Source organism: Pteronotus mesoamericanus, unplaced genomic scaffold, assembly GCF_021234165.1.
Source record: "Pteronotus mesoamericanus isolate MK-2021 breed Mesoamerican mustached bat unplaced genomic scaffold, CSHL_Meso_final contig_182, whole genome shotgun sequence".
Lineage (NCBI taxonomy): Eukaryota > Metazoa > Chordata > Mammalia > Chiroptera > Mormoopidae > Pteronotus > Pteronotus mesoamericanus.
The window spans coordinates 15,094,134-15,122,125 of record NW_026555078.1 but is presented as its reverse complement, the minus strand read 5'-3'; the positions used below and the strand labels follow the sequence as shown (position 1 = coordinate 15,122,125).

The 27,992-nt window shown below is 42.2% G+C and overlaps 1 protein-coding gene across 9 annotated transcripts in view; it reads left to right on the top strand.

Annotated features, from left to right (window-relative positions):
- Positions 1 to 27,992, top strand: part of NRXN3 (neurexin 3) — a 1,414,514-nt gene that overhangs the window by 47,697 nt on the left and 1,338,825 nt on the right. For 3 of the 9 annotated variants that reach the window (XM_054567199.1, XM_054567195.1, XM_054567194.1), the window contains one exon: positions 2,732 to 2,761. The exons of 4 other annotated variants lie outside the window; for them this stretch is intronic. In XM_054567199.1, coding sequence (XP_054423174.1) covers positions 2,732 to 2,761 — 30 coding nt within the window. Of the gene's footprint in view, positions 1 to 2,731; positions 2,762 to 5,622; positions 5,635 to 27,992 lie in introns of all 9 variants that reach the window. 2 more of the 9 variants (XM_054567196.1, XM_054567192.1) reach the window with 1 other exon arrangement.

Genomic DNA, 27,992 nt, shown 5'->3' with positions numbered 1-27,992 from the left:
ACAAAAGAAGAGACTGATGTAAAAGCTCTTGAAAGTGGAATCAAATTCCCTTCTCAAAAAGCAAAATAAAGAAACTCAAGCCATATTATTGTTACTCAGTTTCTCTGCTCCCTCATGCTGTTTTTTTTCTTGCTATATATTCCTGTTCATGTGCTTTTTTGCTTTATTGCCTACAATACCAAAGTTTTAACATCAGGATCTCAGATCTGCATTCTTGGCCTAACATTTCTATTTAAGATTTTATAAGTTGAAAAATATGGACATTTTATTCGAGTTGCAATGCTGCAACTATGTATGTAGCTTAATAAAACCTGCTAAGTACATATTTTAATTTTAAAGACACAGGTGGTGGGTTATTTGCATTTTAAAAGTATTCTTCCTTTTACAAAAAGACCCACTGCAGGGTTCCATTAAATATCCAATACTTCTTACTGCATTTATCATACCAGTTACTTTACCAAAATTTGATTTATGTGCCACTCTAAAAGGGTAGCTCTCAAGTGCTAGTAAACATGGGAATTACTTGGACAACTTGTTTCAAATTCAGACCTTTTCCCCAACTTGTCCCCAAGATTCTGATTCAGTAGATTCGGGGCGAGGCCCAGGATCTTTACTGTCAATAAGCACCCTCATGTGGTTGATGTAGGTGGTTGGTAAAATACACTTTAGGAAACACTGCTTTAAAAGAACACATTTGCAGCACATAAATGGGTCTTCTTCAGGGCTTTGAATGCCCTCTGACTACCAAGTGTTCTACTTATCTTCACTGGGTAAATTTTTGAAATATCTATTTGGGTCAAATAAAGACTAATCCACCTCTCTTCTACTCACTCCTTCTCCCAGCTGCCAAACATCTTTAATCACAGGTATAAAATGTACTTTGATTTTTAAATTAAAAAAATTTTAAATCCCCCCAGATTTATTGAGATACGAGTTAACACATAATGTGTGTAAGTTTAAGGTATACAATGTGTTGATTTTATACATTTATATATTGCAAAATGATTATCACCACAGCTTTAGCTAACACCTCCACCCTGTCTCATGATGATTTCTTTTGTGGTGAGAACATCTAAGACCTGCTCTCCTAGCAAGTTTCAAGTATATAATACAGTATTATTCTCCTTACATTTTTAACAGTTAGTTTTATTCCTAGGTATCTCCTTGGATCTTCTTTATTCTCATTTCTTAATATTTAAAACCTTCCTGTGAATAGTCACCTACTGAGCTCACACACCTGTCCTGTTCCAGTTTACTTTTACACATCCTGCACCAGCCTGCCCCCGGCCCTCCCCATCAGTGCTCTTGACCTGGATGCTGAAGGCTATGGCTGGTCCAGAAATATCAGGCACTTTTGAAATAGTGACTTCTGCCGATGTTTCTTTTAGCCAAGTCTAGGGCCTGTTGTTCTTTCCCTTTACTATCCCCTCCAAAAAAAAAAAAAAAAAAAAGACCAAAGATTAATTTTTTAACAAAATAAATCATGAGAATGACTTGCTTTGGCATGATTCCATTCTTCCATGAGTATTAATCCTAGGCTTTGAAAAATGAATGCCAGAAATATACATTTAAAATATGATTATAGTTTAATAAAATTTGTTTAAAAAAAGAGACTCCATGACATTTATGGCACATGTATCTATCTATGTATTTAATATATCATTGATCCTTTAAAAGTCTGTTGCTTGCCCCAGATTTTGCCTCTGATTACTTTTCTAAATCGCTAGTAATTTCCAAAAACATTTAGAGATTTCCATACTTTAGAGATTTTTCTCCTTTATTAATCCCTTATACCCCTAAATTTCACTCTGGGTGAAGGTTCTCTGGGGTGACTTGGATTTTGTAAAATATCCCCAGTAATGATAAAGCAATGGAAGAGCAAATAACTGGTGCAGTTGGTTGCCAGTTGGAAATCTTTTCTTTTAACAGAGTTATCAGGGCTTATACTTCCCTTGAAGTAATGAGATCTTAATAACTTTGTTTGATTTCCATAAGAACATAGCCAGAGGTTGTGCTGTTTATTGGAACTGTGGGTTTTTTTCTTTAACCCATTCAGTGCTGGGTTTGGCCTCCCTGATCAAGGGTGAGGGATGTTCTAGGAAAAGAGGGTGGTTGAAAGGCAGAGGACAAGTGTGGCTGTCACTGAGCTAAGAAGAGGGTGATAGAGGAAACAGTTTCACGTTGTCTACAAACTCATGCAAACAGGAACTTGTTTGGTGTGTTCAGTATCGTTCACTCTCTGTAGCAGAGTACTATATCTTGAAGAAAACAAAGCTGGATGGTTCTCTCTGGATAGTGAGATTACAACTAATTTTTTTTTTCCTGAATTTTCCAAAGTTTCTACAGTGACCATGTATTATTACTGTTGAAAGTAATTTAAAAGAAAGAAAGAAACCTCCTTTGCCTGGCACCTTGATTCTCTTTCCCAAGGGGGCTCATTGTCCCAAGACTTAACTTATGGCAGAGAACAAGGTGGAAGTGCTTGCCGTGAGGCCCAGAGCAGTCCAGCAAACAAAACCCTGTCCTAGGCTTACTTGAGAGCTGGCCTTTCTCCCTCCGTCTGGAAGGCGGGTGACAGCGCTTCTGCATGCTGCTGAGTAGTGTGTGCCCTGCCACCCCTCCTTCCACTCAAGAATTAAGAGAAGATGGCATTGCATCCAGAATTCTAACTTTGTCTTCTTTCTTTTCCCCTCTGCCTTCCCCTCTCTTCCTCCCCCTTTCCTTCCTCAAGGCCTCTCCCACCTCATGATGAATGAACAAGGTAGGTGCGTTTTGCTTGTGGTGCTCCAGCTGCCCGAATTGCTTGCCTTCGTGTCTCTGGCTGGGGGCTGGGACCCTCATCATCGCTGGCAGGCCATGTGCTGCCTGTTCCTCCTGTCAGGCCCCCGGCTGGCGGCAGAGTCCACCCTGTGGTGGGGGCACCATTCCCGATGCATCATGGTTTCCCACCCCCATCATCTCCTCAGCTTTTCCATTTTGTACTGCTTGTCATCAGGGCGCTGGCCCTGCAGGGCTACCTCCGAGAGGGAAGCATGAAACAAGGCATGACGGTGTCGATAATGGGGGTGAATGAAGCTCATTGCAGAGCAACAGAGCGGTTAACTTCCTCCTGCTCCTCCCCAAGCCCCATGCTGGGGCTGAGGGAGAGGAGCTGGGCTTTTTCCTGAATGTCACTCTGAGTAAGGTTTGCTTTTTGCCTTCCCCTCCATCCCCACTGCCCTTTGTAATGACTTCCAGCCCCTCATGGTGAATGGAAGCCCTTGGGGGCTGACTGTTTTCAGTTTTGTACAAAAGAAAAAACCACCAAGAGAACATGCTAATGTCCTCGTGGCAGGATTCTAACTCATTATACACCCTGAAGAAAACTGCATATAAAGATCTGTAAATTCAGCATCTGCAATCTAAAATATTCAAATATGCAGGGAATGAACTGTGCAGGAAATTCAGCTCAGCTAAGCACAGGGTGGGCTGTGAATGAAGCTTTTTTCTTCTAAATAAAAAATTTTCCACATTATCAGCCTAAATTGGGATTTGAGAACGAAGCTTACTTAAAATTGTCTTTTCCTTCACTGTTCAATCGCTATTATTGTGTTCCTTCTGAGCCTTGGGATGATTGCCAGGTTGGGCTACCTGCCTTGCCCTGGCACGAAAGGACTGTACTTTAATTTCTCTTGTCCGCTTTTTTCCCCCCTCAAAATACACATGGGACTCAGTGCCTCCTTTGGAGGGCCAAAGAAAAGAGGAAGTGTAGTTCCTTGTTTTCCTCTTTTGAGGGAGGTGAGGCAGCACTGAAGGGCTCCTCTCCCTCCCCTCTACTCCCTTACATTGATCCATCCGATAGTGTTGCCACAAAGGAAACTATGATCAGATCAAGGAACCATGCAGGGCTGAGAGCAATTTGTTTATGGCATCCGTGTAGCTGCAGCGGTGGACACTTAAGGGCATCCTAACTTGAAAGGCAGGGTAAGAAGGAAGCGCACTTTCCAACAGAAGTGTATCCAGGCTGGAGCCAAGATCCACAATGCGGACTCCAAACGTTTCAATGAAGATACTGTCTGGTACAGAGCAGATGTCAAGGGTCAGAGCTGGAGAGAGGATGTCAGGCACATTTTCCAGTGTGAGATGGAGTTCTGGAAGAGGCTGGGATGAAGCCTCCCTGTTCTCCTTGTAGGTGAAGTATCTGCCTACAGAAGATAACGATGAAGTGGATATGAGTAGGGGATGCACTGATGTTGTCCTGGTGGCCAGGTAGTTTGAGGAAGTTAAGCCCAACTCTGCAAAGGGGGTGGACCCAAGCTCTATGAATTGCTGGAATTTGCTGGCCTAACTTTGATAGTAAGTTACACTAGAAAACGCAGGCCCTCAGAGCCCTGATGAGAAGACCCCCTCCTACGTTCTCTCACCTGTGATCCTACCTGCCCTTCAGGAGTCCTCCCAGCTTCGCTGGGTTGTCTGAGTGCATCACATGGCCAATGTTATTGAATAGAGTCCAGGTGGATGAATAGGCTAGTGGGGACTTCTTTAATTTTGATTAGGCTTATTTCAGACCTACTGATGCAGCTCAGGTATTTTGGAGAGCTAAATCCCAATGACGGTTTGAAAAGCATGTGGAGAACCTCCGTTGTATACCTTGCCCCATATTCCATTCACTACTCAGCTCCTCTTGTGCACCAAGATTGGTGTGTACATAAGTAGAGAACTCAGACACACCCATATACACTTACTCTGGGGGTTAAGTCTGGTACTTTCTGAGTCTTTAGGCAATAAAATAGTGATGGACATGATTATTGTGATTTCTTCTTTAGGGAGGTTTTCAGGAAAGGGCACAGAATTCTTCTGGATGGTCAGTGCCACTGAGATTTTTAAGTTGCAACTTGGCAGTTTAATTTGTTTCCAAGAAGGTCCTTTAACTACATTCCTCCTCCTCTTATTTCCCAGCCCATTGTCTGTTCTCACCTTTGTGATGATTACCTGAAAAACCAACTCTACTTCTTACCAACAACTCCTTTCCTTCTCCTTGTTCCTTCAACATGAAAGGAAGAGATTTCTCTCTGGTTCCCACTGAACCTCCTGAATTTGTTTTTAAAGTACATAAATATGTGTGGAAATACTGGTGTATGTTGTGTGTATCCCCCTTACACATGTATGTTAAGCCCTTCGTCCTCATGCCTCATATTAGTGTTGGGAAAATACAAGGGAACATGGCTTCCCTGAGACCTTCCCTAACCAATGTTAGATTGGTTAAGTGCGTGCAATTTCACATACATGTGGCTGTGCAGTGCTTGTGCATGCAGACTTGGACATGTTTCTAAGGATGGGACAGGAGAAACCAATGGGAGAAAGCTTAAACACAACGCAAGTGGAAGCAGCCTCGCTGGTCACACTGTTTATGGCATGTTTAAGCTTCACATTGTGAATTTGTTTTGTGCTGCCTTCTCAAGGTATTGTAGTGCTGTTGCCATTACTGTTGCGGGTTTTAGTTATGTGTTACATTTCTTTGTATGTCTACAGTGTCCTGATGTTTTACTTTCCTTGCTCTCTCTTTCTCTCTTTCTCTCGCCGCCTCCATGGTGGACACCATGCTTCCTCTACTTAATTGGACCTTCCACTTCATTTCTGTAGGTAGAAGTAAAGGTAGTGATCATTTTATTTTTATTATTATAACAATCAATCTGCCTTCTGAAATATTCATGTATGCAAGGGGAATTGTTGATTCTGATGAATACACTCCAGGTTATAACTTAGTGCTTTTAAGAACAACAACAACAAAAGTAACAACCCAATGCTACCATTCCCCTTCAGTGCACTTCATGTATGATGGTTGGGGGATGGATCCCAGCTGGACCACCTCCCGTGAAATCCAGGAGGAGCTGTGTCCATTATTGTCATGCTGTTTCTGGAAAGAATGGGGGACTCTGAAAGGGCTTATACAATATAGGGAAGACACATTTTACCTAATGCCAGATATTCTACAAATCCCTTCCAATAAATGTGTGGAGGAGATGGGAAGACGTCAAAGGATATGCCATTGTTTCTATTACTAATGAATTTGGGGGTCACATCAATGAGGGAAGGGTGATCAATAAGAAAGGGAAGAGGATTAGTGAATTGCTTGACCTTTTACTTAATGTGAAATTTGGGGGATATTTATTTTGTGCCTGTATTTTGCGGAGTGGAAATTTTCTGATGAGGGGTGATGATCTAAGAATGGTGGGACTGGGGGTACATTATACTGTAAGAGGAAACAGAGAAAGACATAATGCTGGATTTGAACTCACAAAATCCACCTTTGCCAGGTAGCTGGGGAAGAGGAGAGGTGCTGAGTGGGTGGGCTTCTCCAGTGCTCTGACGTGCCTTTCAGCGTTTCGTGTCTTTGGGTAGCACAGCTCACTCATCCATTCCTAATCAAAGCTGTCAGAGGCCTGAGCCCAGAGCACCTGGCTCACTAGCTCAAATTGGATTAGCTGTTCAGGAGCGAAGGAGAAGTTAATTGATAAATTATAAATATGTATCTGCACTGGGCTGACAAGTTATTGAAAATGCCGATTTGATGACTAGTCTGTGAACTGGCCATCTCTCACTTGAATTTCATGCTTTTGTGGTTTTTTAAAATGTTGTGTATGGTTACCTTGGAAGCAGCTCAGCCCTTTCTCTTTAGGGGTTAGTTGATTGCCTGTTCCTTTTATGCTAATCACAGGTGGGTTCATTCTCAGAAACCTGCCATGGGGACCCTTGCCCTGTTATGAGCTCAGTACTTTTTAAAGGAGCTGGGAAAGGAGATGAGGAAGAGCAATAATGATTGAAAGGGCGCATCTGGCATAACACCCACTTCCTTTCTTACTCTGCTCAACCAGAGGCTGCCAGGGATCTCCTTCTAGGCAAAGCGACCAACTTTTGCCCAGGACTCAACCTTCCTGAGGCATGTGGCACTGTGTCACCTGTCCCTCCTGCCACTGGCTTCTATGAGAGTACATTAGAGTCAGCCTCCCTTTCCTTCTTCCTTACTCACCCCGTCTCTCTCTTTGTATTTCCCTAAACACCTAAAACATCCCCTAAGAGAGATGTGCTTAGTGTTCTGGGTTTTGTACTTGGGTATCTTATTTTCCTTCACTGGCCACTGCTAACACTGATTATTTCCCATGTGCCATTCACTGTGTCATGTGCTTTAGATGCTTCTCTGACAGGGTCCTCACAACTGTTGTATGCAGTAGGTGATGGCATTAGCCTTGCTTCATGGATAAGTGGAACAAGGCTAAGAGAGTTTAGTAACTGAAGTCATATGACAACTAAATGGAAATGAAACCCAGAACCAGAGCCCCGAACCACTGCACTATACAGCCTCCCTTGGATCCAAGGAGGATGTCCCTAGCACTGACCCATCTCAAGTTCCAGCTTGTCACTTAGCATTCTAAGTAACATAGGTCCATAAAAATGTCCCACCAGTACTGTCACATCAGTATGCCTCAAGTCAACCTTCTCACCATATGGCCACAAACCAGCTTCCTTATTTTTGTTAATGGTACCCTCATCCTCCTTATCACCTGAGTTGAAACCTAGGAATTACTTTCTATCTTTTGCCTTCCTGAACTTTTCCCCATGAACAGTTGAGAGAGCTGTTGAGATTCTCATGTGGATGCCTCTTGCATTTCTATCAACACACTAGTTCAGCTCCCAGCTAGCCCTTCTTAGATTATTGCTCTTGCTAATTAGTCTCCTGTGTCAATTCTCTTCCAGTTGGTCCAGTAACTGAGAATTGCTTAAGCTCTGCCATCCACCAAATGGAGAGCAGGAGGGATTAGCTATCTGGCTTTCAAAGCTATCCCTGGTATGGCCCTATTTACACTTAAATTCTCTCCTGTTAATCTGAGATGCAAAACTGCTGCCCAACAGGATGTCCAATAATCTTACTGGACCTTCCCTTGTCTCTCAGCTTCATGTATTCTGCTTCTCTTTTATGACAGCCCCTCGTCTCCTTTTTTCCACCCAATGAAATCATACATAGATTTCATTTCCTAGTTGATGCTATCTTTGAATGCTCCATTCAGAGAGGAGCTCTCCCTCCATGTAGTTTCTATTCAAGTCATTTGGGAATTGGGCCACTCCCCTCTACTAGATGGTGAGAAGACAAACATATTTATTTATTAACATCCAGATGTGGCGAGCACGGTAGGTTGCATGTGAAAGGGACTCAAAATATCTAATCCTTCTTATCCTGCTGTCAGTCATCTCTGCCTAAAAGTGAAAATAAAGCAAAATTAAAATGAAGTCGGATTGTGTAGTTCATCTGTTCAAAAGCTTTTGATGGATTCTCATTGTGTGATTGTCAATGTGCCTTCTCAGCTTTATTTTCTACATTGCCACAGCCCACTCAGCACTGTCACCTCTGCCTGCACCCCTGACTCCTAAAGTCAACAGCTCTCTCTGCCTGAATCCACAGTATAGTTTCCTGCCTTCTGTCTGTAGTTCAAGCTCTACCCTCTTTCTTGAGTGCCCTTGAACCACACTTCTTCCCCTTATCCTTTAAGACTCAAGCCTCCTAGGTTTACCAAGCTTTGCGCTTCTGTTACAAAGCACCTATGCCAACCTGTCTTGAAACAGATTTACTCACGTGTGTCAGTCACCTCCACCCCCCGCGAAAGGACAGAGTCTGTGTCTTGGCGGTCTCTGTCACCCACCCTGAATTTAGCTCAATACTTTGTCCACAGTTGTACATCAATTTCTGCCTCTTATCACTACCCTCATCACCTCAACTAACTGAGCAAGGGAGCTCCCAGAGGTCATGGAGGGAGGCCAGGTATTCTCTCTCCAGTCCCCTCTCCTTCCAGGCCTTCTTTTGGCCTGTGTGTACAAGTGACAGAAGGAAATTGATTACACCAGAATAAAAGTGGGAAAGGTCTTTGGATTTATTCTTAGGAGCTAGTCAGAGAAAAGAGTGCCTCAGATTCTGTCATTCTTCAAAACTGAGTGACGAAGCAGTAAACTTATAGTGGAAAGAATTGTGAAGTTAGCTGGATGTTTAGGCTATAATGATAACCACCACGTTGAAGAGACCATGGGGTTGTATTGAGCCAAAAGAAAATGTGACTTTACTCCAAAAGTGGCTGATCAAAGGAGTTATTCAGCAATAAGCCATGGTTGGCTTTTTGACCTGATTTTTGAAAACCTGTGTTTAAGTGTTTAGAGTGTGTTCTAGCCTTCATCTCCCTTTCCTTCTTAATTTGAGGATTGCCCATTCTGGGTTAGGTTACCAAATACTTTCCCTTGAAACTCAACTTGGAGTACGTATAGGCAGACTCAAATGCCTACCAGGGGACTGATAGCTTTCAGAAGGAGTAGATCCCATCCTAAGAAAAATCATGGTGTAAGATAGACACTAAGGAGTGGTGGGAACTGTGGCAAAGTATAGAGCACAGATCCTCCCAAGGGCAGAAGCTGCTGCTCTGCTCCAGCTGACTGCTGCCATGCAAGAATGCATGCCCAATGTCACCAGATCCTCAAGATAGGCCAGGGGACGATTTTATAGAAACGTCAGTTCACGGCATCTTTCTCTCTCTGTATCCATGTATAAGTATGCACACACCCCACGTGGTTTGGCCCATGAACCACAAGTTTTTGAACTTTGGCTTATAGAGAAAGGAGAAGTAAGATGTTCCTCCAAGATTTCTTGCTGAGTGTCAATAGTGGGGGTAGTCACTGGCAACATGCTTGATGAATTTTCTCTTTGCCCATAGCAAAGGTCAGGGCCCCGGGAACATGTCCTACCTTTGGAATTAGTGTTAGGGAGCCTGATCCATGTGTTGGGTGAAGCTGGCTTTATTAAGTGAGAATGTTGAGAATGACCAGCAAGAGGGTAACTGGCACTTTCAACAATTGGCCAAGAACTGGTACAATTTTTAAATAGTAAGGATGGCTGGGGACATTTAATTCATATTTTCCCCCTTTTGCTCTACCAAACTCTTTATTTACTGGACTAGTTAGCGTTGAACCTGAGATCTACTTTAATCCTCCAGAATTGAGAAACTCCTTCAGATTTATTTATGTGTAGTTTTTCCCGTGTAGATTTGCCCATTGGTTGTCCAATGCTGAACTAGCCAACATGGACCATACTGGAGAGAGATAATCAAGCTACATGACCTAAAACATGATTTCATGTAGATTGTATTTTGCTGGTAATGACATTTTAAAAAGCTGATTTGAGGAGTTGAGCCCCTTCTTGTCCCTGCTAGGACTCGAGAGCCCTGCAAATAAGTTACTGCTTTGATAGCCAACTGTTTATGCAAATTAGTAAATGCAATGCCAGCAACTAATTATGAAAATAAACTCATCTGTGCTCTATAAATATCTAATTATAATAAAAGAGTGACAATATTACAGGTCTATCTCTTGCCTCATGTGTTTCTCATCCACCGCTGATTTGTCCTCTTGACAATGAATAAAATCACTTGGGTTTTTGAAGAAGGCTGTTTTCCATGTTTTCCTTTTCTTCTAATGTTTTGAAAGTCTGCAGGGGGAAAATAGATTTATTTTAAACATAAGTATAATTGCCTGATTTTAGTGACTCTGTGTTTTTGACAGTTATGTCTCTAAAATGGTGCTTTAAAAATATGAAAATGTTCTTTTTCCTTTTCCTTGTTTAGCAATTTTTATGGGACACTGAAGACTTTTGTTTTTAGAACAATTGTTTCTTGGAACATTTTTTTTTAAATGTGTGAATGTGAACAGTGTATTTATTAGTGAAATGTACTATGGATCAATGGGGTATTTCAATTAAATTTTAATTGACAATACATAAAGAAAAATATTTCCCAGATTCCTAAGAACCATATTTATTTCCAACTCAATTATCACTTAGAGTTATTGATTATGCAAAGGTTTTGTGTGTATATATATCAATATCATAAAACACTTTCTTCTTGAAGGTGAATAGTGATCTACTTATACAGACTCTTAGAGGATATATAATTGCAAATGTAGATATCTATGTACACATATAAACTTTAATAGCACCTATAGGTAAAGGATGTTTTGAATTAAATTGTATTATCTTTATGACACATCTCATTTATAAAGAATTCAAGACATTAGGGTAATGGGAAAGTATTTATTAAGAGAACAGCAGAGGTCATTTCCTTATGTGCTTAGGCTTATATAGCCTATGGTCTGTTTCTCAGGCATACAGGGCAGGGTGTGTGTATCTGGGTATATGTACAATTTGTTCAAATATATATTAATAGGTTTATACTGGTTGAGTATGTTTTCACATGTGGCTTCTTGCTGTAGTGTACTGAAAATAATACATTCCAGGGTGACGTGCATCTGAATTTAGCAGATTGTCAGCTTTAACACATGAAAGCAGTGTTTATTCAGCATTCGAAAATATTAACAGAGAGCCATGAACTAGGTGTTCAGGACAGAGTTGACCAAGCAATTATGGGACTGGCCCTCCAACACCTTGCTGACAGTCCACAGGAGTCTGAAAATGGTTCTGAAATGTACTAACCACCTCTCCTTCTAAAGTCTTGGACGAATTCTGTTTCTAACTTATTAATATACATGCAGTTTTAAAATTAATTTTATTAATTTTAAAGGGAAATGATCAGGCGATAATTCAGTTAATCGAATCCCTTACTCTTTAAATTTGCAGAATCAGAAAAGAGAATGTTTTGTGTGTGAGGAAGGGGGAATTTTTCATTTATTTGTCCATTTATTCATTTGTTTATTGAGGAAGAGCACACATTGTGCACAGTATATAAAATCCACATTCTTAAGGATGCAGCCTAAATATTCTTAGCCTCTAAACATGCATGTGTCCAGCTTGAGGTAGCCATCACCCCATAGGCCCAGAAGGTTCTGTCATGCCCCTTTCTGCCATTTGTTTTTAATAAATACATTTTTTCTCCCCAATCCCTCCAAAACTGTGTGTATCCTTGTAGTAATCAGCAGGCGGCCTCTCGATTACTTTAATTTTCATTAGGTGGGATTAACTTCAAGAGAAAATGAAACATTGTGGCTTTCATTGTGTGAAAATAGAGCCAAGCGCAGCGCCCTTTGGTGAGGTGCAGCTCTGCCCCGTTTTGTAGATGCTCAGGTTTCCCTCTGCACAAAGAGAATATTTAATTGATATCATTGGGTTTCTCTCTCTTTTTTCCCTAAGGCGGTTAATGGCAAGTAGAACAGCAGAGGTAGAAAAGACCATATGCTTTGTAAAAAGCCAGACTAATAACACTTTTTGATAGACGTCTGATTTTAAAAGTGCCGCATCTTTCATTAAAATTTACATGTAAAGTAAGGGCAGGCGTGGCGACATGAAAGCTAATGCAACTTCCACATCTTGACATAATAACAATCACAAGAAACTGGAGATCCCAGATGGCAGCTTGGCCTTTGCCATCCTTTTAATAAGCTACTAACTGCTAATTATTTCACTCTTTTGGGCAAGTTAATTTACTGTTGACTCTTAAAGAGATACTGCTCTTTTTTCCCCTGTGCCACAAAAAAGCAGAACCCTTTCACCTGGAGCTGTGACAAATGCTTCTGTGGAGGTTGGAAGCTTTCCAGATGATTGTGACAATGACAGCAAGTGTTGGGGTGGAAAATGTTGCTTACTAAACAGCAATATTTTTGATTCTTTGAATATAGAAACTTTTAAAAAAATTTGTTTGGCTAAGGATTGTGTGTGTATGTGTGCACGCACACGCAAATGTGTGTAAGAGCAATTGATCAGTACGGGGGATGATTGGAAATTTGGAGCCTATTTAAGAGTTAAAGAACAGCTGCCTTTGAAATGGTTGCTAATTCTGACAATTAATGCTGTTTTGTGAGTGTGTGATTTTCTGTGATAGCGGTTAGGAGGGATGATGGTGTGTAATTGCTCATTTCCTAGGCTTTATGGTAATGTAGCACAGTGAAGACCAGAGTACTGAAAGAGAACCAGGTTCCCCATGTTCTGGGGCCCTTTTAAGTGAGAATCTGCAAAATGTGCCTCTGTCTGTACTTTGACTTCCTTAGGACGATTTTTATATTTCAGCACAGGCACAGATTATTAAATGAGTGATGTGCAAGTGGGCTTGACTGCATCAGGAGCGAGTGTTTGGAAAAGAACCTTGTTTGCAATGAGCTGTCTGACAATCAAAATATTTACTTAAAGATAAGCTAATGACTGTGCCTTGCAAATGCCTGCAGATCCATTACTGAAATGAGAGTCAGTACTTTGGCTTGATAGAATACTATCCAAAAATAGATAGCAAACCTCAAATACTTGTGTGTGTGCGTGTGTGTGTGTGTGTGTGTGTGTATGTATCACTTTTCTCCCTAAACAAAATAAAATGTGTATCAAACAACGAAGGTAGGAAAAGCTCTTGACCTGTTTTCTTGAAATGAACCTAGTATGCTACTGCGATCAGTTGCTCCTCGATGTTGCTGTTAAGAGTTGCTAAATGGCTTAAAATATGCAATGAAAAACCACATTCTCTAATTATTGGTGATATCTCTGAACATGAACTTAATAATGTAAGTTTTGTAGTCCAGTATCGTATCTTGTGTGTTATGCAGTTGATGGGAGGACCAGAATTCAAATACTAACCATTGTTCAAATAATAACCAAGTGTTTATTGTTCAAGTCTAGAGAAACTGGAGAGGTTTTACATGTTGTATTTCTTTAAAACTAATGTAGCATCTGGTTTTGAAATAGCCTCAAGGAAAAATATAAGTGAATGTGGATTTAGAGAAGTTTTGCTATCCTTCAGAATTTGATATTATAATATATAGAATGTTCAGCCAGATCGCCATCTTATGAAAGAATTTTGAGAAATGCTAATAAAGTTTCAAGAACAAAAATTACTGGGAAAAGTAAGTTATCAAAATATTGGTTTACAACAAAATTAAACAGGTTTTTTTGACCATAGGACTTCTTGTAGCCTTTGCTATGACAATGCAAATTACGAACCTCTAAAAAAGAAGATGTAGTTTTCAAAGTTACTCCAGTTTATTTGATGTGAAATCCTTTTTCTTTTTGTAATTTACATCTGCAGTGAGAATAGCTAGAATTAAATCTAGTGTTCAGTTGAAAAATTTTGGACAAGATAATTCTAAAGCTTTTCCAAGTCTACTCTAAGTTGTAATGTCTGTAGAATTTGAAAGAGGCTTTTGGATTGGCTTTACTCAAGAATCCTTTTAACTACATCTTCTGTTTTGATTGGGAATAGTTTTTTTAGATGGGTTAGTTTCAATAGGGAAATTACTGCTTCCTGGTAAAATGCATAACGCAGATGTTAAAAGAACTGCAGTTTTAAAGACACTAGTCTTGTTAAAACACTTCAGTTTGTATTACCTAAATCCTTAAATGGATATCCATACAGTGTGTGTAAACAATGCTTCTGAAAATGGCCTAAACTCTAGGAAGAGCTGATCTCAGCTGATCTCAGCGTAAGATGAGAAAAGTACTCAGAATTTTGTCCTATTTGCTCTGAAATTTGGAGCAGGTTAACAGCCATTGTGCTTATTTTTCCACTGTACATCTAAAGGACATTCATTCAGTTGCTCTGGGAGTTTGGCTACCAACAGCTTTTTTTCCCAGACAGTGAACATGTAGGTGAAATAAATTCTTCCTGGTAAGAATTACTTGTGCTTTGTTTAGAAATCATTGGCTCAGCTAAGCATTTTGTGGGCTCTCTCTTTGCAAGGCTGAGGACTTTTGTCCTGTTTATGTGCTATTCGTTCAGTATAAAGTGGTGGCCATTGATCCATCTGTAGTAGACCATTTGCCTGGGGCTATTAATCTGGTCTGTGGCGATGTAGTTTGCTGAGCCAGCCATACTCTCCTTTATTTTCCCTAGTGACCAATAACGGTCATTTACAAGTCCCTCTGCCAGAATTGTTATGGGTGCGTTTCCCAGCTCTAAACTAATTGGTCCATGTGGCAGTTGAGCCTCAAAAACCAGATATCCAGGTGTGAAGTATTCTAATGCAGGGTCAGCATTGTGGAATAATAGGAGTGCTGAGACAAACGTCAGAAGATGTAGTTCAGGGTGCATGGTAGATGAAGGCACTGATATCAGTGCTTAACACTTACAAGCTGAGTAACTTTGTTAAGCTTCATTATCCTAATAAGCAAAATGGGAACAGTAATACTGTAATTGAACAAAAATGGAAGTTTGGCTGCCTCCTGCCATAAAAATCAAATTCACGAGGCAGATATTGGTGCAAAAGGAAAGAGGTTTTATTCAGGTACTGTGCAACCTGGGAGAATCATGGACTTCCATCTCAAAGCTCATCTCTTCCTTCTGCAGTGGAAAAAGTCCAGCCATGTCCTCAGCAAGACCAAGACAAGAGCCAGTGTCCAGAATTCCTACTCCATTTTAATGTATAGTTCTTTGAAGCCCACAGGTGGCTACGAAGCAATCTTAGTCCCCGTCCAGGTAGCTTAGTTTGGTCCCCGCTGTTGTCCATTTCATGCTTCCTCCTGGAACACTTGTGTGGAGCCCACTTGGCCATGGGCCATGAGGCTTCCAGGGCTGCATGGTCACGTGCTTCTGGGCAAGAGAGTGCATGGACACACAGGTGAGAGCATTACTAGGTGGGCAAGGCAGAGGAAGAGAGAGGGTCCCTCCAGAAGCCCATGGAGAGAACAGGCAAGCACACTGTGCAAGTCCAGGTCACCAGCAACAAGAGTTTCTTTGTACCCCTGGTATTATGTTAGCTTGGGTGTGGGACAGACCAGGAGCTTTCTGAAAATGACCAACCAAGTTCCCAAACTTTAATGCACTTTGGGTGGGCCCACCTCCCAGCCAATCTCTTCTTTCCCCAGGCTAGACTGACAGGCATCTTTAGTCTAGAACCTCCCACTGCCATTTGGGCTTCTATGGCACATGTGCCTGTTTTCCCCTGGTCCCACCACAAATCTGGTACCAGAGGTGAGGAGCCTTTTTTCTATCCAATTATCTTGCTAGCATTCAGCTTGCTCAGTGGAAGAACCTCCCCCGTCACTATCTTGGCCAATGGAGGAGACTCCCCAGTGCTCCGACTGACTTGTGTACCGGTAACAATACCACCCACTTCACAGGGCTGCTGGGAGGAACCACTGAGACAATATATATAAAAAGCTTTTGTTAGTACTTGGATAGAATATAAAAAAAAACATTAAGTTATCCTTAATGTTAACAATAAACATTAATTATCATCATAGATACATCTTGTCAATATCATAAAAGATCTGAGAATTTGAACAAATTAATTAACCTTTTCCCCCTTCTATGTCTTTACCTGTAAAATGCCTATATGGCAGGTTTGTTCTGGGTAATAATGATATCATGGTGGTGAATGTGCTGTGCAAATTAAAATGGTACTATGCAACACTAAGGAATTAGTAGTCCGTGAAATGTAAGTGCCATAAAATCAGGGGCGATATCTGTGTTACTTACCATGGTTTCTCCAGGGCCTATAACAGTGCCTGCGTCAGAGTAGAAATGCCTCAGTAAATTCTTGTTGAATGGGCACTAGGAATCACTGAGCTAATAACTCTTTGCAGAGTTCAGTAACACTGACAGCCTGGGCCTCCCCGAAATTCCATTACACTTTCAGTAGAAAGTCTTCGGGCACCTCCATTATAAGAGGAAACAATTGGCCTCTTCCCTCAGAAAGCCTCCCACAATAACAAAAAGTAATCCTGATAAAACCTGTTCTTTATGTCTTTGATGGATGTCTTTGCTCTTCTTGTCTACACAGAGCTATGGAATTTCCTTATATTACTTGATGAAACTGTTTGAACCATGCAGGCAACACAAATATTGAGCTAAGAGTTACTTTTTAAAAAATTCTGAGTTGCTTCTCCGAACCTTAGAAGCATATAATTTCAGAGCTCAGAGGGAACTTAGAGTTCCTTTAGTTCATCCCATTGTAATTTTGTGGATGATAAAACATGCTGAGAGGGCATAAGTGCTGTGTTTATAGCTACACTGATAATCCGTAGCGATGTTGGGGTTGGACCCAGACCCTCTGTCTCCCAATGCTCTTTTCTTTCCTCTCCCACCAGATTGCCTCTAAGGCGAACCAAGTTGGCTTAGTCATTTTCACTGCTAGAGTAGCATTTATTATAGATCATCCCCGGGCTGCTGAGACCATTATCAATAATGTCTTGTAAGAAAGATTCTGGAAATATTAGAGTTTGAGCATTCTAAACAAGGTTGTCTCTTAAATAACTCGACTGTCCTGAGAAACTGATCCAACCCCAGCTTTTGAAGGTGTCAGTAAGTTTCTCTGACTTTGAGGATTTTGTAGTGCTTTTTTATCGTGTCCAGGCTTCCCATCGATTGCTTTGTCTTGGCTGACGTAAGATGGTGACACCAGTTGACTTAAAAAAGCTTTTATACCCAGTTTTTTTCTTTTTACTGTCCCATGTTGACAGTTTATAACAGAGTGGATGCCTGTGGAGGAATTGACTTGGGGCTGATTGTCAAACTGTTGCTTAGTAGTTTTTCTACTTCCTTTAAGAATAGTCCAGTAAATTTGTTTATAATATTTTTAACTAAAAAGGAAAATTCATTTTTTTCTCAAGTAAGAATATATTTATCTTTAAGCCAATGTTGTTGTTGTTTTATTTTTTAAAATAAATTTACTCCTTCAGGGTTCACCATGGGTCTGATGGTTTAAGTTTAGTGCTGTTTTAGTAGGCACCTTTGGGGGATGTTGATGAGCCATTAAATCAGCTCTTAAATTGTTGCAAAATAGCCTTCCTTCAAAATGTTTTGATCACAAGGGCTCTCAAGTGTCAAAGTTATTTGAAGAACTAGATAGATAAATGCATGAGCACTAAGCTTTCTTTCCAGGGTAGAATAAAATGTGTTTTCTACTATGTGCTCAGCTTTTGATAGTGATTTGTTAAAAGGGGGGGAAAAAAAAGAAAGGCAATGATATTAAATATTTACAAGAATGATTTAGTTGTATTATCTTGTGCTCTGCATCTCTGTGTAATAGTGAAATCAGCTACTGTTGAAATAAATGCCATTAAACCAGTGGTGGTGTGAAGGTCACTGCGTAGGTAAGGTTAAAGTAATTTGTGGAGAATAATGATTTTTGTCAACTTTCCAGATCCCTTCCTGTTTTTGTCGGCTTTCCTCCAAAAATAATAGAAAAAAAATACATTTGAGGATTCACGGGCTCACTCATTTTTGCATCCTTTATGCCCTTTCTGGCCAACAGGGTAGCTGGAAGCCTTTTATGCATTTTTGTTTCATCCATTTAGTGGATGGAGACAGCACCGTTTTCCCTGGAGAAGGGCGGTTGCTTTTCTGTTCACTGGTTCTTCTGCTGGCCCTGGCTTGGCGTTTTGCTTTGGAGGTGAGGACCAATGCCTCCTCTTTCTTGGAAATGGTTTATTTTGTCTGAAGTGATCCTTCGATTGCTCTACCAATTCCTCCCCTACTTACAGCAAAGATGCAAAGAGTTTTTTAAACTTCATTTCCTATATCACTTCAAAAAAATTGCTGAATGATTGTATGGCTTTCTCCCCATTTTTACAGACAAGAAAACAGAAATTCAAGTTTTCAAAACTAGTTATAGAACTAGTAGTAGCAGAACCAAGATCAACTTAGTTTTGCCTGACCTCAAAGCCTAGACTGATTCTACCTGACACATCATCACTTCAGTCAATTTTACTGAGCCTCAGTTTTCTCTTCTATAAAATGGGAGTAATAATACATTATTATAGTATATTCTTAATAAGGCACAGAGATAATATTACATATATTATAAATAATATATTTATTTTGGTAAAATTGAGAAGTAAATGAACTAACACATGTTAAGTGCATAAAAATATGTCCAGCTTTTGCTACAATTTTAATAAATAATATCTTCCCTTTGCTCTTGGCACTAACAATGAAGTGTAATTGAATTTAATTAGCATTGAGCACAGGGGATACACAAAATGAATAAAAATTAGTTTTTTTCTTGAGCAGAGCTCACAATATAGTGGGAGAAAAACACCAATGTAAAGAATTCAGGAAGCTATTTGTAAGGTTTTTTTCTTGTATTGGGCTTTATACCAGATGCTACTAAAAATGTGAGAGCCTCTTTTTGGAGCTAAGGAGTTTCCTGTGGGGTAGAGATATTATACTGACGTTGCTGTGGGAAGCTACTTGTGGTTTGTTTCCTAACTAGTCTGTGTTTATTCTCTTCTAAAGCTGAGAGAGGGGGGTTGGGGGAACAGGATAAAACAGAGGTATAGGCTAACTGCTATGGCAAACAATTCCCAGATCCCAGTAGCTTAATACTAACAAAAGTTTCTCATTCACACCACAGTGCAGATTGCTGGGTTGTGGAGGAGGGGTCTCTTCTCCACAGTGTCATTCAAGCACCTTCCATCCTGTGGCTTCCTCATTTTCTACAACCTAGTCCTTTACCACATTCAATTGGCGGACGTGAGGGGGAGGGCTGAGGGTGGGGGGGGGAGAGAGAGAGAGAGAGAGAGAGATGACATGTGTAATTGGAGGGTCAAGCCATTTCGTAGTGTGTGCCACTTAAAACTGACCAGAACTTAGTTACGTGACTTCATATAATTGCCAATGAGGTCAGGAACTGTAAGTTAGCTGTGTGTCCAGGAAAAAAGGGAAAGGGGTTTGGTGGACACAATGGCAGTCTCTCCCAATGGGTGAGTTGTATTCTGTTCATCACCTTGTTGCCATGCCTGTAAGTCTCTAGCTGGCCTCTGTTCAAACCCACAAAAATGCTCCATGGCTTTTTATAACATGGAGGATCCCTGCCTATTCCTTTTTCTATAATATACTCATATGTATGTGTATTTACATTTAAACAAAACCCCACAGAGTTACAGTAATGTTTCTCAAAGTCATTAGAGTCACCCAGGGGACTTGTGAAACTAAAGACTTTTAGTGCCTGCCTTGGCACCACAGAATCCGCAGGTCTCAGTGACACTGAGGATCGGGTGAGTTTGAGACACTTAGCGTTATACAGCAAAATCCAAGGAATAAAGCAAATAGAAAAGGAAGTATATAAGACTCTCCTGAAAGTATTTCTGTTGAATTTTATATAGGTTAAAGCAAATGTGGCATATATATTAGTTTCTAAACTGCGTTGTTGCACATGAATTTTGTTGTGTTTTTTGTTTTCAGAGATACAATCTCTATCTCGCATCCATAACCCAAAAGCTAGAAGCATGGCTGGGATCTTAGCCTGAGTTGATGGAGTGAGGCCAGGTGCCTGATTTAATAGGATTTTATTTTATTCTGATCATTGCATCAGTTTTTCCCTTTTCATCACCTAACAAGGGCCACCCTTGACTAAGAGAATGTTCTTGTTGCATTAAGACAATAAGTAGGAATTCATGTTCGATAGGCCTGCTCATTATTTGTGCCTGACTTGTGAATAGTTAAATGATGACAACCCATTTTAGTTTCTTGACTTGTTTTAGCTTATTCTATGTATAGGAACCATAAAAACTACAATATTTTGAAATGCACCCCCTTCCTGTAAAGCTGTGCCTTTGTTTCCCATAGCAAGCCATTGGCCCCATTGTGTTTCTGGAATGGATGTCAGAGTGTGGATAATTTTGGGCTTGTGATTTTTTTCTTTCTCCTTTTTTTATCTGCTTCTTTTTGTGTCTTTGTGTGCAAGTCTATGATTACTATTGAGTTTTTCCCTAAATGCCAGCAATTATCTCACAGGTGGAGGGATTAGGAAAGAGCTGGGAGAATTACACTGGGGTTAGAATAAAGGCTCCCTCAACCTGCTTTAAATATGGTGAAGCAGGGTGTGCAGACGTGGAGGGGGTAGGCAGAACTTAGGGGGGTGGACAATTTGCTTCTTATATTTAAACTGCTAGATGGAATGAAGGAAGAAACTCCTGATGAAAGAAAGAGGAATTGAGAACCTGAACTGATTTGGGGTTATTGTTTTAGAGAGCTGAGAATGCAGGAAGTGGGGACTGACAATTTATTTAGGGGGAAGAAGGGAGCTGGGAGTGTCTAATACATACCCAGGCCAAGAGAATTTTGGTGAGACGTTATCTTTCTTCCCAGCAGGGGAAGATTTATTAATCTGGTATGTCAGTCAGGATGCTTTTCAGCTGCAAATAATAGAATTTTCAGCTCAACTGCCTTAAACAACAAAGGGAATTTATGGGCTCAGTTCCTGAAAAGTCTTGTAACTCAAATGATGTGACCAAGACCTAGTGTCTCACTTTGCCCATCTTTTGGCTTCACTCTCTTAGCGTTGCCTTTCTCCTTGGCAGGCTACATACGTCTTTTACAATCCTGAGGTAGCAAATGGCCATTTGTAGGCTGTTCCATTTGCTTTTTGGTTCACGTTAACTAAAGAAGTGTGACTTTCTTCCCCAGCAATTCCACAAAAATACTGGGGCTTTAAACTAATTGGACCAGTTTAAGTCCCATGTTCATCTCTGATAATAAACAGAAGGGTGGGCTTTGCTGGTATATTAGGCCTAGTGGAAATATGCCTAAATATCAGGATTAGAGGAAAGATTTGGCTTTTCCTGCAGCACTTGGGAATCAGAGGGAGGCTGGATATTTGACCCCAAATTTTGGGAACAGAGGATAGACACAAGGGGGCCAATGCCAATGACATCTGAGTAGAATTTCAATAACCTGAAGCCAAACTCAACTAAGTTCTTCATCAGGAAACTTTGGGTGTTTCTCTTTCATTCTCACCGGCTGGCAATCAAGTCGTCCTATTCCACAAGGAGAGGATGTGAATGGGGCAACAGCAGAGGCTCCATGTGGAAGCAGAGAGCTGGGAGGGGGAGGCCATTGGTGTCCTTGTATCGGTGTAATCAAGGAGTCAGCATCTTGGGATCTTAGTTCATTGATGCGAACAGAGGCAGGGAAATATCCACAGAAATGGAGTGAATGCCAGGTCCAACTTGCTTTAGGTAAAAACTGTTCTGACGGAGCCTTCTCCTTCTGCCTGGATCGCAGGCCTCTGCTTAGGTCATCGGATGTGGATTGCTGGTGATGGATGGCTGAGTGAGTCGGCCCTTTAGTCTCAAGTGCGTTTTTTAAGAGTTGCTCTCAGTAAATATCGCTTTCTCAAATGCCTTGCTTCATTCACAGAGTCTTTCTTTTTAGCTGTTGCTTGATCAGCGGCTGCCCCTTAGCACACTGACCTAATTCTCAGCCACACAGTTTTGCCTAGGCTTCTAAGGCGGTGCCTCCCCTTGGTTGCTGCTGATGTTAGCTCCACCCTGACCTGTGGCCACTGCACTCATCACCTGCCTCACACCCAAGTATAGCAGGCAAAGCAGATTGAGTCGTAAGGTACAGTGGTTGGAAGGATGGAGTTATTATGGCATCCAAAGCAAGCACTGTGAAGGCAAAGCCCCTTCTTAAACGGGCTGCTGCCCCTCAGCAACAAGGTTGCATTTGACCTTTTTTGAACTGCTTTTTGGCCAGTGCTTTTCACAATTTAGTGTGCCCATGCATCATCTTGAGAGTTGTTAAAATGCAGGTTCTTACTGGGGAGGGTTGATGTCGGGGGCGGGGGGAGCCTGAGATGCTGCATTTCTAGCGAGCTTCTAGGGGATGCCCACGATGCTGCTGGGGTGTGGACTTCACTTTCGAGGAGCAAGTCGTTAAGGTGGTCTGTCACCTAGAATGATCTTGTAAGTGAGGCCGTCTGGTTCTTTAATAAGTCAGGATGCAAAGGAGGATAGTAGCCCTCCTTTGGAAGTGAGTAGATGAGAGAGTCAGGACTTAAATTCTTAGGAATCAGTTGTTACCTTCAGGCAAGGAAGCAGCTGTCTGGTGAAACTCAAGCCTTCTCATCCTTTGAGGCTGGCAGCAGCGCGACTACAATCTCTGCCTGTTCCTCCCTCTGCATGGGGTACGATGACCTTGGCGTATTTCCCACGAGCCTTGGGAACAGTCAGCCGTGGCATTTGTGATGGGACGCAAGTGTTGTTTCATCACGCCCACAGAGAGAAACACAAGGGATAGCATGGAATTCAGTCTCCACCAGACCCTGCTTCATGCTCCTAAAAAAATCCTGTTTCTGAAACAAACCACCTCCAGGACACATTTCTGAGGGTCCATACAACTCACAGACTCTCATTTGATGCCGATGGTACTTATCAACAGGTAAGAACAACATATGTGTTCCAGCCCCAAGTCCCACCCCCTTGCCCAAATTCCCAAGAGCTTCCGGTTACAAGTGAGTGGTTGCTGTAGGTCTGGGAGACCCACAGTGGTGACAACAGTATATGTCCTCACCAACATGTGCTGTCAGTGCTCTGAGTACAGCCTCGGTCAGGTTAGTTCCACAAATGCAGTGTTGGGCTGGCCCTCCCTGTCTTCTCTTCAGCCTCATTTGATTTCACCCTGTTTCCTGTCCGTATAACCCCCCAGGAGGAAACAGACCTAAACAAAAACATAAAGGAGAAAATGCTTAAGAAACATTATCTGATGAGATAACAAAGCAGGAGATTTAACTGTCTGCTTGACTTTATTGTTTTACTTGCACTAGAGGGAGGAGGAAAAAAGCAGGGGCGGGGTGCCAGAGCGACAGAAGTGAATTAGGAGGCTCTTATTTCACCGTTGGTTACCCACGTGTGTGATGGCTAATGGATTTATGATGAAGCGTGGCTCCGATTTCCAGCTGCTGGTTGCCTGGGTTCAGGTGCTTACCTGGTGTCTTCAGGGATGCTGCGTAAACAGCTGTACCTAGAGCTCGTTTTTCATTCTGCTCTGGGAAAGGTGAAAGTGCAGGTCTCCGGGCTTCCCTGGGGGACTAATTCAGTAGCAAGAGAGTCAGAGAGAACACATGCTACTTGGGAGGGAGAGCCCTCGCTGGGATTTTGGTTGTTATTATAGTTACAAACGCAAGTGTTTGAAACTTAAATCTGCATTTAGGCAGCAGGAGAAGAAACATGGATGGAAATGAATTGTTTATTCTGTCACAGGGGTTCCAGATGCATGGAGTGGGCGTTAATCTCCCTCACACAGGACCCTTTGAATAGGCTTGAGGTCAGGTGTATGAGTTCTGACCTTATCTGCTCCTGGCCAGACACCCTGGCTTCGACTAATTTGCCTTAACAATAACCTAAATAAGACCTTTTACCTTCCTGTTCAAAAGGAGGATGTGGATATTTATCTGGCATGGGGTCAGAGGAGCTGGAAGTGCTTGTGTCTGTGATTTCTTTTAATCCCATAATTTCCCAGTGGGTCTGAAGGGAGAGGGAAAAGCAGGCAAGGGTCGACTCACGCTGATGATCTCCTGGGTGTTGGGGACGTGGCGTAGATTTCCTGTGTAATGTGCTCCAGCTGAATGTACATCAGCCATTGACTCTGCACAGTTATCTGGTGAGAAAGTAGCTGTTGTTCCTACTCCACTCGTCGGAAAGTTGAGGTTTAAAGAGATACAGCATCTTCCCTAAGGTTGCCCAGCACTGAATGATCCCTGCTGGGATTTAAATCCAGGGTGCTGTCATATCCCCATCTCACATTCTTCCTGCTTCCCTGAGGTACCAGATGCAATAAAACATTTTTAAACTTTTCCAAGGGTGAAAAGGGATAAACAAATAGTTCAGGGGTGTATAATCACCAGTAGAAACAGAACAAAACCCATTCCCCATACAGAACTACATGTCTTTCTTCACACCCTTACATCCTGTCTCTGTTTCTTTCACGGTTCATAAATATTTGTGTCTGTAAACTCTATCTTCCTTACTTTCTCTTTCTGCCCCCTGGTTTTTGGTGAAGACAATGGATTTTATTAAAAAATCACCCTCTCAGTCTCTCTGTTAGATTTAGCTTATTCTTCTTGCCAAAACATTTCTGAGACCGTTGCCTAGAACAAGGCATGGTGGGTCTAGGTGCTTTGTATACTTCTGCCTTCGATCATCAATGCAGGCCCCTGGTTCCATGGTAGAGAAGGGGGAGGAGGGGCCAGACATACTTCTTTCCTCCATGGGTTTGAAATGTCAGCGTCCCTGAACCAATGCAGACAGAGCTATGCTTTGGATCTTCATGGTTTCCATGGATTTCAAACAATCCTTCTTCCAAATCCATTTGTTGTTGAGTGTCTATTGTGTGCTGGGTGTCATAGCTTTGAAGATCATGTTACTGGACAACCAGGAGTTACCCACCTGAAAAGTACCTGAGCACAGGGGAGGGAGGGCTCTGAAGGCAGCAACTTCTAGCATGTGCTTTCTACTTCTTTTAATCCTTTAAAAAAAAATAAGAGGACATGCTTACTGATTTTAGAGAGAGGGGAAGGGAGAGAGAGAGAGAGGGAAAGAAACATTGATGTGAGAGAGAAATATTGATCTCTTGCTTCTCATATGTGCCCTGACCAGGGACCAAACCCACAACCTAGGTGTGGGCCATGACTGGGAATCAAACCTGTGACCTCTCAGTTCACTGGATGATACCCCAACCAACTGAGCTACACCAACCAGGGGTATGCTGTCTACTTTTGTCTGTTCGCTTTCTTCAGTGAACTTCAGTTCAAACCCCTGTGTCTTCCACACCTCTCATTCCTCTCTACCACACTACTCCAATCTGGACAGCAGCCTTGCTGTACTTTTAATTGGCTCCTGAATTTCACTTTAATGCATACTGGAAAACTTTATTTAGCCTCTATGGGTTATGAGGAGCTGGGTATATAGCATGAATGAGACAGACTCATTCTTGTTTCTGAACTCTTACAATCCTTTGGGGAAGACAGCTGTCAGACGTGTAATTGCAAAAGCCGTGGATGTCAGGAAAAAGCAGCGCAGAGTGCATGGAGAAGCAGCGGGCTTGCTCTCCCTGGCTATCTGGAGAGGGGCGATCATTTCTCCTCACTTCCCCTCTGTTTGAACATGCCTCTCTCATGTCCTACCCTTGTTCTGGCTGCTCTCTGAAAACGCACTCTGGGGCCCATGCCCTCCAGCAGCTGTATTGTGTTATGTCGTGCAGTCTTATTAAGTTTCTCTTTGTTCTCTGGTTGTCTCTGTCCTGTTGCCTGCCTTGATGTCCTCTCTTTTGTAGGACTGAAGACAAATAAACCTTCCCTTAACTCTGTACTCCATATGTTACTCTCCCAATGAAACACTTTGATGCGCTCCCCGCCCCTTACAGGATATCCTTGCGGTGTCACTGACATCCGGGCTCCTTAGCCTGGCATTCGGCATGGCACAGTTTGGCCCAGCCTCCGCTCCCATCCCATTCAATGAAACCCTGTGCCAGAACCAGGCCCTGCTAACTCATGGCCCTCCATCCAATATGCCAGGTGCAGCCGTATCTCTGGGGCTCTGCTCATTCTGCTCCCTTTATCTCCGCTGTTTTCTCTCTATCTCTCTGCCCCCTGTTGAAGTTGAATGCAAGTTCTCCTCCCTCTGGCACCCTTTGCCTGACCTCCTCAGCGCTTCAGAATGTCATAGTATTTTCTGGTACTACTCACTGGCCACTTACCCTGTGTGGTCCTCTCCTAGCATTTCTATCTCTTTCTTCTTGTTTCCCCAACTGTCTGTAAACTCTTAGAGATTAAGGGCCTCACCTTCTACTCCTTGTGAGGTGACCATTGTGATGCCTTTATAGATAGATGCCTGATGGCTATAGGACTGTAGGTGGCTGTACCTGATTCATGTTGCACAGAGCTTCCTACAGTGCCAGACAGAGCCACGTGACCAAAGAATAAAGAATACGTAGTAAGAGAGAATGAGAAACTACACATGATTTTAAAATTTTATATATCTTCCCAAATCTCAAACTACAAACACAATAAAGGTAGTAGTTCCTTTCTTTTGTGGAGGATGAAGTAGTGTAGTTTTGAGGATAAAAAAACTGAGAATGGCATGAAGAGTATAGCAGAAGGTGGGGAGTTATAAAGGAATGAGGAGAGAACCTATATCGAACTGCTGTGTGGACGGAGGAGCCCTGGGTTTAAGTCCCGATTGTGTTTTCGAATGTGTAGCTTGCGTAAGTCGCAGTCCACCTGGAGCCTTGTCTATTGAAAGAAAATTAGGAACCTGCCTTGCCTGCCTTCAATCTATTGGAAGATCAAATGAAAGCAATTTGTAAACTGTAAAGTGCACTGTGAATGGAAAGGAGTGTTGTTACCATAAATGGCATCATCGTTTACCATCTGAACCCTCCCATAGCCACACTGCGGCAGGGGATAGATAGATTGGACAGGTCTGTTGTGACAGGATAGAAGAGACCAGACTGGGAGGAGCCTGTGGCCAGATCCTGTAGGCCCCACGGTTGTGCCACCTCTGTGCAAATGACCTCACATAAGGGAAGGGCTTCCCTGGGCCTGGGGCAGGTGCGTGGCCCCAGCCTTGCCAGCACAGGTATAAGTGGGAGGCCACTCCTAGGGTTCTAAAGGGTGTCAGTCATGGTGGTTACTGTAGAGAGGTTGTGGGGTGTCAGCATGAGCTTCAGAACTTGCAGAAGACTGGGGTTGTTGTCTGTGCCCTGTACTTTCCAGCCATGAACACTTTCTAGAAATGCAGTATTTAGCTTATCAAGTGCCAGAGACTGAGTGCTTTGTGGCCACAATCTTACTTCGGTCTCACAACAATACTATGAGCTGGGTACTACTGTTACTTTCCTACTGTCACTGTTCCTGCAAAGCAGGTTCAGGGATGTTAACGGACTAGCTCCAGGTAACTGACTAGTGAGGCACAGGAGCTGGGATTGGAACTCAGGCCTCTCTGCCAGTCCTGAGCCCTTAGCCGCTGTCCTCTGCTGCCTGCAGCCTCACAGAACCCCAGTGTCCTCATCTGTATCGTGGGGAGTATATCTACCCTGCTCACCACATGGGGTGCGAGAACCTGGGGAGAGATGGGAGATGGGTGGACCATGTACACTGGAAAGTGTATCTGTTTTGTACAAGTATTCACTGAGCACCTACCCCATGCCCAGCATTGCGTTGGGGGATAGGATAACCAAGCCATACCCTTGCACTGAAGTACGTTCCAGTCATAATTTGTTAATAGATGGAGCTGTTGGAAAGTGGGAAGGAAAGAAAAAAAATGTGGC